Source organism: Balearica regulorum, chromosome 24 (genome assembly GCF_011004875.1).
Source record: "Balearica regulorum gibbericeps isolate bBalReg1 chromosome 24, bBalReg1.pri, whole genome shotgun sequence".
NCBI classification, from domain to species: Eukaryota; Metazoa; Chordata; class Aves; order Gruiformes; family Gruidae; genus Balearica; species Balearica regulorum.
Genome location: NC_046207.1, coordinates 3507374 through 3521685, shown reverse-complemented (window position 1 = coordinate 3521685; position 14312 = coordinate 3507374). Strand labels below are relative to the sequence as shown.

The 14312-nt window shown below is 36.8% G+C and overlaps 1 protein-coding gene across 6 annotated transcripts in view; it reads right to left on the bottom strand.

Annotated features, from left to right (window-relative positions):
- The window catches only part of MPP3 (MAGUK p55 scaffold protein 3), a 27400-nt gene that overhangs the window by 5445 nt on the left and 7643 nt on the right, over positions 1-14312 (bottom strand). For 2 of the 6 annotated variants that reach the window (XM_075775296.1, XM_075775298.1), the window contains exons 7-18: positions 13342-13423; positions 11714-11832; positions 10159-10233; positions 9012-9208; positions 7226-7290; positions 6220-6240; positions 4395-4436; positions 3802-3966; positions 3500-3580; positions 2020-2113; positions 1138-1246; positions 140-262 (exon numbers count right to left, since the gene is read on the bottom strand). In XM_075775296.1, the coding sequence (XP_075631411.1) occupies positions 140-262; positions 1138-1246; positions 2020-2113; positions 3500-3580; positions 3802-3966; positions 4395-4436; positions 6220-6240; positions 7226-7290; positions 9012-9208; positions 10159-10233; positions 11714-11832; positions 13342-13423 (1173 nt within the window). The remainder of the gene's footprint in view (positions 1-139; positions 263-1137; positions 1247-2019; positions 2114-3499; positions 3581-3801; positions 3967-4394; positions 4437-6219; positions 6241-7225; positions 7291-9011; positions 9209-10158; positions 10234-11713; positions 11833-13341; positions 13424-14312) is intronic. The other 4 variants (XM_075775300.1, XM_075775302.1, XM_075775297.1 and 1 more) reach the window with 3 other exon arrangements.

The window sequence follows — 14312 nt, the reverse complement described above, 5'->3', positions numbered from 1 at the left end:
TTGTATGTGCACAGGACCTGCTTAGTGCCCCACTCTGACTCCCGCTGTCATGGAAGAGGAGTTCTTCCATATCACAGGAATGCTAGCCCAAACACCTCTTTCATGTCTAAAAAGAAGAGATTAAGGTTAGAATACTTACAAGGGGGGCTGAGATTTCTTCTGACATGGGAGATTTTAGGGCATGTTTTTTCTTTTCTGGAATGAGAGGCTTCACAAAGATAACATAAGGCTTAAATTCAGGAGTCCTCAAGTGCTTCACTGCCTGTGAACAGATGTTTTTTTGTTACACCATTTTAAAATTTTTTGTTATACGTCAATAATCTTTTCAAGCTGGGTTCAAGTTACTAATTTCACTAGGACACACTGTGGTGCGAAGTCCTGTGTACTATACATCTGACCACAGTAACATTTTGCTTTTCAAAAAAAGGTCAATGTCGGTGTCCTGGCTAGCTTGCAAGAGTACATGAGCTTCCTGGAGCATGGTCTAACTGCACACATGCCTTGCTACGCATTGCAATATGAGGAAGAAGGACATGGCCAAAGATATCGAGAAAAATATTAAAAAAATTGACTTGACAGGCAAGTTATGGTTTGCTTTGCTTAAGAGGCCAAACACAGGAAATTTTAAACCCGGAATTCATCTGGAGTAGTACTACAAGTCTTTTTCTAGCCCAATTACAAAATCTGAATCAAAATTTCTAACTTCCAGTATGGAGGGATTAAGAGCAGGTATACTGGCACTGGTTACAACGCTATTAACGCTTCAGAGGCAATAGGAAGGAACAAGAATGAGAAACCCAGCCGTGCTCTACGTGTTGTCTCCAGCCTGTTGAGCAGGCTAGGACAGTGATGCACATTTCTCCTACAGGAAGGGAAAAAATCCCACAGTGAGAACGGATAAAGTGTCCCCTAGGCTGTATGAACTAGCCAGCTAGGAACTGTAAACACTGCACTGCTTCCTGAAGGGCCCTATTCCACTCAGCTAGCAGTCAGGCCGCCTGTTGGAAACACAAGTTCTGAGAGCATCATTGTTCTTTGCAGAGCAAGTAGCCACAAATGGTGAACACCATCAGTTAATTGGGCTGGCAGCCTAGTAAGAAATAATAGTTTTCTTTGAAAAAAAGCTGCAGAACTTACTTCAGGTACCACATCCACCAAACAAACCTTCTTTTTGGCCATCACAGACCGGATTGCCTCAAGACTGGTGCCATACAGATTTTCTTTGTATTCTCCATGTTCCACAAACCTAAAAAAATCAATAAATTTTTAGATACTATCCACAAAGAATATTTAACTCAAAACATTTGATAACTGTTTCCTGAAGTCACAGCAATCAATTTTTTTTTTCTTTTTCTGATTATTTTTTCCCTTCTGTCTGCTTAGTAGCAATAGTCTCCTTCACAGGTCACTAACAGCAAATCGGCACTACTGACAAATAAGGGAAGAAGCTGCATTAATTCAGTTGACTGATGTTCAAGCCTAATGGAAGAAAGAGGATGTTTTTCACAGAAAATAGAACAAAGCTGGCACGGAAATAGAATCCAATTCTTCCATCTTCTGGAAGACTAGCCAAAAATCTGTACTTCACATAAGATGGAGTGTGTTTCCTGAAAGTCCTTTATATCCATGGATTCAGACCACAACACATTTTAAAGTGGATTTATGAAGAAAACTTGTTACCCATCATGTTAAATGGAGAATAAGTAGGCCCAACTAAATATATGTTATGTTCACTAGATTAAATTCTGGCCAATCATACTACTTATAATATGCAGGCTTAAATTCTAACTTACGATCCTCCCGCTAGTCCTATGTTGTTACGAAATTGCTTCTTACTAAATTTCTGAGGTCATGCTAACAGTCCAGACTGAATAAACAGCTTTTTACTTGGAAAGCTGAACCCTTCTAATACACCTAGTCCAACTTTACACCTGATTTTAGTATTCATATGATGTAAGATTTAACTAGCAATATTTTGGAAATACAGTCAATTATGCCAGTATTTTGAAATCAACTCACTTGTTTTGCTGCACATCTGTCTCAAATGATTGCTTGGAGACAAAATTGTATTCTACTCCTTCTTTTTCATGACTTTTCTTTGACCTGGTTGTATCTAGAAAAGAATGGAAGCAAGACATGGAAGACAGATCAGCCTTTGCAAACAACTGTATTTTCTCTGTTTACTTCCAGTCACATTTTCATGACCTCAAACAAGGTAGTTACACACTGGCAAATTCCAATTAATATAAAATATAAATCAAACATTATAATTTTGTTTTAAACTCAATCTCAAAAATTATAAGACCAAAAATGAAGTTGTTTTGCTCCCAAGCGTGCTATAACTAACAGAAAAATTAGGAGGCATACTTCTTACACATGGTAGGAGCAGCAGAGTATATCCTATGGAAAACAGTATCTCTTAACTGTTTAGAATACTGGACTCATTTTCTTTGAAAGTTAGAAAAAAAATAGAAAATATATAAAGTCCTATTATGTTGCCTCTGAATTTAGAGTAAGAATATCCCTGGCTGTTTTCCCACGCTACTGTAAAACTTAGATAATCAGGTGTGTCCCTTACCTTTAATGCCATAATTTCTTTTAATAATTGTTATTACTGTAGGAGAAGCTTTGGTGATCATTCTACAAATCTATGCCTGGCCGTAAAAGTGATGTCTGCTTTTTTTTTTTTTTTATGTACATGTTTAGATTCAAGTAAAAATTACCCATATGAGTTCTACTGCTAACTAATTGAATGTCTGCCTGACAGATGTTTATCAAAAGTCTTAAAAAACATATAAACAGTGCCTTCAAGGTTAATTTTTTTGCTTGCAAAAGTAGCTTGTTGAGGAACACAAATATTGATCGATTTTTGTGTCTGAATTATTTTATTGTTTTAGAAAATAATCCAACAAAAAAAAATTTCAGTGTAACTCTAGCCACAAACCCATGCAGCAGAATCACTAATTATCACTGTGACTGGCTTGTTTGAACAGCCTAGATATACTAATCAACAATTTAAAATCTTATAAAAATTTTGACTTGGTTTATTGCTGTATACTTTTTTTAAAAAATAAACTTTGGCTGGTGTGATATTCTGAAGAAAAATCATCCTCTTTCAAGCACATATAATGTTTTGGCTGAATCTTAAGATACTAGTTTTTCACACTAGTTCTTTTTGCAATTTACAATCTTATTTATAATTCCTGTATTCAGTTTCTCATTTTTTTAATGGACTGAGAAAATGCAATTCAAAAAAAATCAACTGAGTTGACAGAATTCCAAAGTGCATATGTACCATGTTATGTAGTGATCTATTCAGCTATTAAGGGCAAACACCATATATTACAATGAGAAAAATAATTTGAAATACTTCTGAAATATGCATATAATCAATATTCAAAACACAAATTACCATTCATCAATGCAGCTAGCACTATGCTATTAGACAGCATTTATGGAATAAAGTGGCGACACACAAAAGTCAGTAAGTTTTACTCACGTGGAACTGCAACACCATACTCCTGTGGGTTCTCTGACACAACCTTCTGCTTGAGCTCACTTAATCTGGCCCCCAAACAACCTAATAAAATAGAACTGACTGACAGATTTCTGTGTGGAATGAAATACTGCAAAGAGAATAAATAATACAAATTTCACACAAGTAATATGATACAGGACTGTGCTGGGGGCGGGGGGAGTGAGTGAACGGTTGTGTGTTGTTCTAGCTGCCTGCCGGGTTAAACCACAACATAAAGGAAGAGGGAGATAGGTGAAAAATTTTGAACCAATTGTGTATCTTACCAATCAAAACCACCAGCCTCTGCTGTTCACCGGGCTGCTGCTGATATTTTGTGACTTCTTCGTATGTTAGGAACTCTGCTGTGTCTGCCTGCTCTGCTTGCTTTCCTTCATTCAGACTGTTCTCCTTCTCTTTACGACTTAATCTAAAGCTCCTGCGTAAGCCAGCTGTACAGGAAAACAAAAAGTATATTAAATCGTATCTCCAGTTATCTAAATTTTCAAGCTTGTTCAGCTAGAAGTTACTCGGTCTTTGAATACAAATTACTCTCACAAAATTTTTTATAATCAAATCAGTGCACATATGCTAATCTTATAGATGAAAAATTTGCATATCAGGTAGAAAGCCAAACACCCAATCTATAATAAAAACCCCCTCATATCATCTTGAATTTCCAAGTGTTGGCCATGCCAAAGTCTAATTATGCCTCTGCACAGAGATAATCCAGTTTATGAATGTATGGGAAATTGACTCTAATGTAAATAAGGTAGTTTTTCTTTTTTTAAGGTGAGGGTGGGTTTTTTTGTTTGTTTTGGTTTGGTTTTTTCCCCCAGGATGGGTGGTACAGAAGAGGAAAGGGATTTTTGTTTCTCACCTATGTACTGTCCGTTGAAATATCCTTCACAGTCACAGTCTTCTGTAAATTAAAAAGCAGGGAGCGGGAGGGTAAGGGCACAGGGGAGAGGAGAGTGAGAGGGGAAGAGGGAGATATCTTAAACAGTGCCTGTGGTACAAATCTGGCTCATTGGTGAGGGAAGGAGAAGTTTTATATCCTGCATTATATGCACACGCTTTTCTAACACAAACATTAATGATACAAAAAATTATTTGCCTTGGCTAGTGGTATATATATTTTAAAAAATCCTTGATGTCAATATTACACAAGAGAATTTTACATCTTGCTATTTATGGTTCCCAGAATTTATGCTCTGTAGCATTCAGTACATTTGATCAGTCCCGCTGCTAAAAGAGTAATATTCAGACCTAAGTGAAAAAGAAGACTCCACAAACACACAGCTCTTTTTTTTAATGTATTACTTTATAAATAAGTCTGAGTGTGTAAGAATATAGCCTCTTCTGACATTTCAATATCATTTGGTCTTGACAAAAGGGAATCAGAGACAACTGACATATGAGCTCTAAACACCTTCATTTTGACTGTTATATTATCATTGCTTATTAATTCTTTATTAAAAAGGTAAAGATTTGCTGCTTTTGTAATGTGCATGTATGTAAAATAATATGCAAATCCATGTTAAAAAAAGCCAACCTAACCCTCCTCAAACTATGACCACCTCCAAGGCCCCTAAAAGTATGCAAAATAAACCCACCACACTTAGCTGCAAAACACCATACTGATAAATATGATAAAAACACATAAGATAAATACCGACTACTTATACTTTCTGAAAGAGGGCTACATGGCTTGTTAAAAGTTGGGCACCTGTGCCCTGCAATATCCACAAAATTCTACTCATTTTAAGAAGGAGGTGTATGGTTCTGTGACAAGCTCAACCACAGGCAAAAGATAAATGCAGCTTAAACCTCTAAAAAAAATGTGACAATCAAGAGAAAGAACTTTGTTTTTTTAATGAGTGGTTGAGTGCAGGTATGTAATCAAGCAATGCCAATTTATACTCATAAAATATTATGTCTATATTGACAGAAGATACTAGTAGCAATATACACCTATCCATAGCTAAGATTAGAGCTACTTTCTGTTGTTGAAGGTAGCCTCTAGTTTTACACTTGTGCTTTGATAGGATATGCCAGTCATGGCCAACTAATTACAGAATATGATTAGTACTTTCACAAAAGTTGATGTAATACCAATACTTTCAATATTATTCTTAAGAAGCATGTATAATGTGAAAAAAAAAAAAAATCACAGCATGCAAAATTCAACAGAAAATACCTGATATTTGGAAAGGTGTGTGGTACAGTGACATATAAACTGCATGAGCCCAACACAGTTGCTCATAATGAAAATAACACAGAAAAGAGTCCAAATGAACAGCGAAGAAAAATTAATTTGGATTGATACAGGTGCTCTAAATTGTTAAACCCCAATATTTATTTATTTTTTAAAAAATACCAGATACAATGACTGCATTTAACTTGCAACTCTATCAACCCCACTCAGAAACCTACAGAACACATAAATGCCTATCAGAAGACACAAATCTTTTCTCTTGAATCGGGAGTAAATTTGGAAGTTACCATTACCTCAGTCATCAATCCAAATTAAATTAATTTAAATAATAAAGTAAGAAATAATTTCCTGAAATAAGTAATTTCAGGAAGAAACTGCTGTAGGAACAAGCTATATCTACTATTCCCTTTGCTTTGGGGCGTAGCAAGTATTTTAGAAAATGCATTGGCTGTTTATATTCAGAGAGAAAATGAGTTAGAGTACCTACCTTTATCAGAAGACTGATCATCTGTAGTTAGCATGAAAGGCAGAGTTGGTGTATTAAAAGACTGGCAAATGATTGAGTATAATTAGAGGGAATGGAAAGGAAACAACTTCTGGTCTGATTTGCTTAAACAGGCTTTTCTATCTTAAAAAAAAATAACGTAGTAATGTACCCTTATCAACTGATTAAAGACTTTTTTGCTAAAATTTAGTATTATAATACGTAACGATATGTGCCATGCACCATTGGTCCGAAGTTCACTTGTATCACTGGACAATTTTCAGATTCCCAGTCTACATGAGGGTGGCACTGCTAGCACAATGTCTGGCTTCCCACAGTCACAGGGCTGCCCCCCACATCTGTAATAGCTGTGCTGAAGTATCCATGAGCAACAGGAACATTATATTCCAGGATAATACAGAATGGCTTCTGCCTTTCATCACTGACTAGCAATTTCATCACACGCAGCAGTTTCTGTGTGAATAATTCACTGACAGAGGCTTCAGAGCTGTAAATAAGAATCACTTTAAAGTCTACTCAAAACCAGCTCTGCAATGCTAAGCCTGAAATACAGATGGTATTGCCAGCTCCAGTGATTTTTATCCTCCTTAAAGCTACAGTTAATTTTCATATGAGCTTCGAGTCATTTCATGCACTTATGTAAGAATTTCAAGAAGTGTGCATTGGGTTACTTTTGCAGCTTTCAAGTTTCAAACCATAGAAAAAATGTGAACACTAGCAAATTTTAAAGCATCTTAACAATGTGTAGGGCCTCATGTTCTTGAGAGCAGGAAGGGAGGGACAGCCATGTGTTTTGAAAACAACAGGCACTAGGAACACTAGATAAAGCTCAAACCCAAATCCTCCGATGTGGCAGCTTGTATCCATGCAAATCAGCCAATGACAGATTACACAAAACATATTCAAAGACATCATTATTGAAATAACAGAAAAATACTGAGAAATTGGTATCAACTAAAACATCACTGAAGGAACAGAACAGACTTACACAATGGTTTCTTCACAGTTCTGGGATTCTGCAGCGTGCCTATCGTTCTTCTGTAAGTCAATCGTCTAAATAGAAAATAATTATATTTTAGCCATGTAAGCTCAGAATTATAAAGAATTTACAGCATGTTTACACATAGCATTGAAAATAAAGAATGAAATAGCGCTTTTCCTTGAAAAATATAAAATGTGTCTGATTCAACATTTTAAAAAGACTTTTTCTTTAAAACTCTGACAGTCCCAGATTGGTACTGAAAAGTGACTGAGAAGATTCTAAAACATTTTAGGCTTTCATACATTACAGCACAGAAATCAACAGCATGTTACTTTTATCAATGTAATTTTTTTCTAATTCTTTTTCCCCAACCAATCTTTCAAAAAAAAAAAAAAAGATTAACAACTATTCTATTTTATTCTTGCTGAGAATCCAACTTCTATTTGCCATTTCTACAAAGGATGGGCAAAATTCCTGTCTGCCACAGTCCTAAAACTACTAACCTCAAACAGAACCCAAAACCAGATAACCTTTGTCCAAAATGATCACTGCAGCTATGCATACTCGGAAATTATCTATTGCCTTCCTTATCAGTTTGGAGTTTTCTGTTATTTACTAGTAAACAAACCAAGTCACCCAGCTTCTTTGAAAATGTAAGAACAGAGTATCAAGTAAAATTCTCTGAAGTGTTAAAGTCATGAACCAGAGCTCAACTCCTAATCACCTAGTCTTGAATTTGCTCAATAAAACCCCTCCCAAAAAACCCCCAACAATCATCACAAATATCCAACCCCAAGAAACCCCTCACTATTGGCAAAGGAAACCACATTTTCTTCCTAAGTGGTTTTTTTGCAACAGACCAACATTCATAACAGACTAAGGATGATGCTTAGGCATTTACACGGTCACTCAGGTGAAACAGACACTGAAGCAATTTCTACATTCTTGCATACATTGAAATGTAGTTTACAATATCTGGAACAAAAAAGGGAAAAAAAGGACTACAGTGCAGCAGCATCTGTTGACGCATATGCATGCACAGGAAGATGGATACAGCTGTTCAGGCAGAATTTGCCTAGTATTTCAAAGGCAAAGAAGTCTTCTGTTAGAAACCTTATGCAAAATTGGGCCAGCAATAGAATCAGACCCTTTTAATTCTTAGAAACCCCACCTTTCTAACACTCCCAATCCAAACAAAACACATCTAGTAATTTGGAGTAAGAATCACATGAGACCAGTGGCCTAAATCAGATTCCTTCTTAAATTTAAGACTTCTGTACTGTAAAAACAAGACTTGAGGGATATTTTTGCTTTAGAAGATACACATATCTTGCTGTAAAAACAGAGAAACTTCAAGCTCTAGAAGATATCCGGGTCCAAGCTAAATACTCTCTCAGGAGTGAGAAAGATCAGATACACTTTTTTTTTTTACTACTACTACGTGCATAAATTCAAAACTGTTACAGTAAATCAGCATTTCCTCTTATACTATGGAAGTACAAGTCTGTGAAATACAGTGTCTCCGTAAGACCAGAGGGTCAAAAGACTGATACTCCACATTTTGTTTCATCCATGTTTGTTTACTATGTGCTTCTGTCCTCATGCTACAAACCATAAGCAAACAAGTCAAGGAAAGCTAGGAAGTTTATCATATAATTGGAGAAGTTTAGCACTTTCCTCTAAGCTTCTAGTGGCACTATCATGCCCTTCCTTTCCTGTGAAAAAAAAAGCAGAATAAAATCAGTGTGACACTATTTGTGTGAAAAAAATTCTGTAATCATAATCAACAAACCTTTCTTGGAACTGTTTCGAGGGGATCAAGCCTGCTCTGAGGTTGGTATCTCCAACACGCTTTGCTTGCCACCATGTGGGATCATCTTGGCTTACAACTTCCAGGACATGCCGTCTCTTAAATGGCAGCCCAGCCTCCTGGCAGGGAATGGCTCTGTCTTCTTTGGGATTATAGCAGAAAAGTGCCCTCATAAACACCTTTAAAAGAAAGTAACACATCCTTTCTTCTTGTGCTATTTGGAATTTCAAACTACTTTTAAAAGGCTTCCCCAATGCTTACACTGCTAACTACATATACACTTCATCTCTCCTTTATGCTTTATGGTACTCAAAAATACTGAAACCTATCCAGCTGCATCTGTATTTTGACTGACTTATGCAGAAAAATAAACTAACTTTCAAGCACGTACCCCGTCATTATGTAGTGGCATTGTGGAACATGAGACTCAAAGATCAAAGTCCCAAGAAACACAGTTCACAGTGTCCTTAAAATGTTCCTTTAATGCATCAAAATCTACTATTCAACTTTGGATTTGTATCTTACCACTATTTAACACATCACAGTAGAACTAGTTTTAAAAGTGATTTGCGGGGCTTCAAGGAAAAAGTCGGCAACTGAGAGCAGGGAAGCAGAAATAGAGGTTGACAGAGGAATCCTGTAAGGGAGCAGTCGAACAGTAAGTCATTGCTGATCAAGGAGGGCAAATGAAGCACTCAGAGAGGTGTGGTGATGTTTGCAGTGGGCTAATGGAGTCAAATGATGAATGCAGCTCTGTTTGCAAATAGGTCTGTTTTGACTCAAGTGAGTGGCAAAATGCCCAGAGATAATGGACAGACAGCAGCTGTAATGGTAGGAGGAGACTGGCAGGAACACCAATTTTAATTACATGAACAAAAAGAAGAGGCTAGATTTCAGAAATTCTATGAAAGAACATGTGCCAAGATGAAGAAGACAGAAGTCATCTAAGTAATTCTACTGAATAAAAGGGCACTGCATTTTACAACAAGAAACTGCTCTATTATCTTTTTAGTTCAATTATGGGTCTGTGGCACTCCTCACTGACGCAGCAGGAGTCTTGCATTAACAGAGATGCCAGCATTGTGTAAATATGAAAATGCGTGCTTCAGTATTCCACTAAGTTGCGTACCTTGCTGTCTTTTAGACGATCTTCTTCTTTGATGGCTGGAATTATTTTTAGCGTTATTGATCCCTGAGACTGAGCCTGAGAAAGAGAGAAATGTTTTTACTTTGAAAGCAGGACAAAGACACAATGCAGACTATTCAACTTTCGGTTTAGGAGCTAGCGCCTGTTTCTTCTTCTCAGAACTTTAATAGGCCAAGGTAATCCACTATTTAACTTCATTGCAAAGACTATCATGACGTTCCATGAATCCTCAAAAACATTGTCTTCCCCATGGAGACATCCACAGTAACTACTTGGCTAGAACATACTAAGACCTGCATTAAAATTCCTTCGTTTGCTTTTAGCAACTGCATTAATTTCTGGATTACAGTTCCCAGGGCATTAAATACTTCTGTGGCTTTTTGTACGACACTAACTTAAGTTTTTGCAGACTAACCATTTTAAAGTGGTCCTGTGAAAAATATTGCTGTATTTTCCCACATCGTGGCTAACCATTAAGGTGAGATGTAAACATCAAAGTAAACATCTACTTTCACTCTAAAAATCTTTTTCTAGTAAATTTCAATTACTAGCTATAGTAAATTAAAACACACTTCTAGGTGCTTTGGAAATCTGGAATAGGTTTATCTGATCTATTTTAGATGCCTTATTTTAGATGAGATGAACTATGTCCTAGAGAAGCCTGCTATTCTGCACAGATTAAAAAGGAAACCCAATCAGCTTGGACATTTGTAGCTCTTTCTCAAAAAATAAACCGTGAAAAGGAAACTATTACACGGCAGGCATGTAACAGATGACATAGCATCCCAGGGCCCCCGCAAATAAAACTTTACAGCGTATTTCAAAATCCAATTTTGATCCTTCCCCCTTCCTCCCTCCTCACAAGTTAAAAACAGTCATTCTCCTTATTCAGCATTACTTTGATCTAAATTTAAATTAGGTGATGGAACCGATGTCAGATACTTCAGTCTCCCAGTGTTGCCATTCTTCTTACTGTGTCCCTAACTCCACTCCACACCAAGACAGGGGGAATCAAGCCACAAGGGGGTCAGAGACAAATAAGCGTTAAGAGCTATGACACTTTCTGCAACACAGCAGGCTAACCACAGGTGTGGAGGTTTAGAGTTACCAAGATTTGTGGGCATTAATGTTAGAGAAGCTTGAAGCAAGAATTTGCTAATGTTGCAAGAAATCTGCTGATAAAGAACAGACTGACAGCTCTATTGGACACACAGTCGAGACTCTCTTCAGCTTCCTAACATACTGTATTATGAATAAACTGCTTATCTCTTAGGTACACACTTTTAATTTACAATTTGCTTGTCATAAACAAAGCACCAAAGGGAAGTCCTTGACAGAGCAACATGTAACTTTCTATTTGTATATTACTTGGTACCGATTCAGTTTGTAGAAGTTTCTGAAGTCAAAAGGACATTAATCCACTGGGAGAAGAAAAACTCTTAATGCAAAGACAAGCAGGGATTACATCTTGTAGCTCTCTATATTTCAAATTCATGGTTAAATTTCATCATCTATTGTAATTACTAGATCACTCAACAGAAAAGATCTTGAAATGAAAATCAGTGCAGACCAAAATCTGACTTATTTCTTCAGGTCGTTTGTGAAGCACAGTAATACCATTGACTTCTCTTAGTTCATCTCCAACATGGACAAGACCTGAAAAGATGGTAAGTAAATGAAAGTAAGTCTACAGACTGGAAAGAAACACTCCTCTGATGACTGACCTAAGTCAATAGCGCATCCCTCCTCTCCTCCCTCGCCCAGCTTAACGGATTTGTCACTACAGCCAAGCACCTCCGTTGCCAACGTGCTCTGAAGTCTCCCACCCTTATTTCATACGGCATTTTTTTTCATGCAGCAGTCTCATAAGAGACCAGCATGGAGATAGAGAACATGTAGCAAGATACTCCAGAAAATCACTGCCTCTATATTTGGATCAGCAATAAGAATGCAAAACTGGAATAGTTTCATGAGGATGCTCAAATCTTCTAGAGCCAGGAGACAGACTGCTGACTATAAAGGCAGGAATGAAAATGACATGGCCATCAAATGACAGATTGACACTACATAGCCCCAGAAAGAATGTTAGACTAATTTTTTTAACAAGCCATGAACAGGCCCTTACAAGTTTTAGGTTTGTTTATCCAGTTCAGTAAGAAATATCATACTTATATCATATAACCACCATTAACTGGCATAAAAGAATTTCTCAGTAAAGCAAACAGAAAACAACACATGATACACTGAATAAACCAAGATACCAGATTAAAGGTAAAACCCTTTATTTTCTTTTCTTTCCTCTAAAGCTTAGGCCTACTTCTGCCATCTCTGTTGACATTTTTTCCTAGCGGCTACTTTAGAGAAAAACATCTAATTAAATTAATAGATTACTGATGAAATAAAGAAATGATAAGCGCATGCTCTAGTCATTTCACATTACACTTATCAGGTTACACTAATTTGAAGAATGATAATGATCAAGAAGAAAGCTGTCATTAGCGAATGTTACTTCATCACAGCAATTCATTAATTTTGCGATTGCATTACTTGTATATTAAAAAAAGTGTATGAGGCTTGGAGTCTATAAGGCCAATTCAGCTTATTTAATAACATCTGGAAGTTCACCTTCTAGAAAATGGAAGGTCAAATACTGCATGAATTGACCCTGTAGATCCTGAAAGCACGCTGAATGCCAGCATGGAAGTCTCTCCTGACACTAGACACCTGAAATTCCGTTGTCAAATGAGCTTACCGTGTAGGCTCCCTTTATAGTCAGTAAGGAAGAAACACAACTCCAGCAGTGACCTATCCCATTCTAAAGCTCATTTGGATGATTTGTTCTCCAGCAACATCCATCTCCCTCCACTGACTACACAGAGAGCCTACATACTAGTTCAGACTTGACATCTAAGAGTTGCCTATTAAGATTTCGATAGGCTGTTATCTTTTTTAATTTTTTATTTTATTTTTTTTTACAAAATAGTCTATACATATATTAAACCCCCCGTGTCCAAAGGACTGGTTTTGGAATGAATAACCACCAGATTTAGTTAGAGATTATCACTCTAGGTATGCGTATACAGTACGTGTGTGCATGCATAAGTTTGGAAATTTCAAAGCAGTTTACAAACGCAATTTTAAATCCCCTTTTCTTCAGAAACTTACCACTGCGATCAGCTGCACCACCTCTCATGATCCTTGCTACAATCACAGCTCCTGTATGCTCATCTCTTCTGATGGTAGCTCCCTGAAATAAAATGTACCCCCACCCAAGAAACCATCATAAGAAATTTGTTTAGAATACAGTGAGCAATGAAATAACATGTAAGCTAATGTGTCTTTTAAACTGGAATTAATTTGTTCTATAAATTTTGTCTTCCTCCTTGACAATTTTCACCATTATTCAACTTTTGCCTGTGCCCATGTCACACGATTGCGGGAAGGTGTGCACACCTTCCCTTCCGCCGACTTTGCTGAGTGCTTACACTACCCATGTTATTGTGGTGAACAAAATCACTCAAGCGTGCAAAACAGAATTTCTTACAAGAAGCTTTCTCTATGTGTCTTCTGATTCTTTATACAATACAGCCAGCACTTCTGCATATAAAAGCAAGGAAAGCCAAGTAATTAAGATTTTTTTTCCCTTCCCCTACCTCTGCTGGCAATATAAAGCTTTAATCAGGAATTAAGTCACTGCTCTCTTCTACTACCTACTGTCATATACAAAAAGCACTTTAGCAGATTTCTTCCCTGATGCAATTGTTTGTTCTTAGGAAATCAATTTTTCCATTTGTATAAAATCAGTACCTTGTCAATACAGCTATCAAACATACTCTTACCATACATCACTGACTTTCACGCAAATAAAGGTATTAATTCATTGAATGTTAGCCACAATATGAAAAGAATTAGTATGTATAATAAGCATAATTACTCCGACATATACAGTTTCCTTGGAGATCGTGTTCCCTGTGCTAACTGGCATTATAAACCAATGCCTATAAAGCATCTCATCACAAAATTGCAAAGGTGTATTTACCAAAGTTTTCTTTTTATGTTATTTCATAAAAATGTTAGCTTCAGAACACTCCTTGCTTTTCCAGACTGTCTGACAACTTCTTCGAGGATCTCCTCCA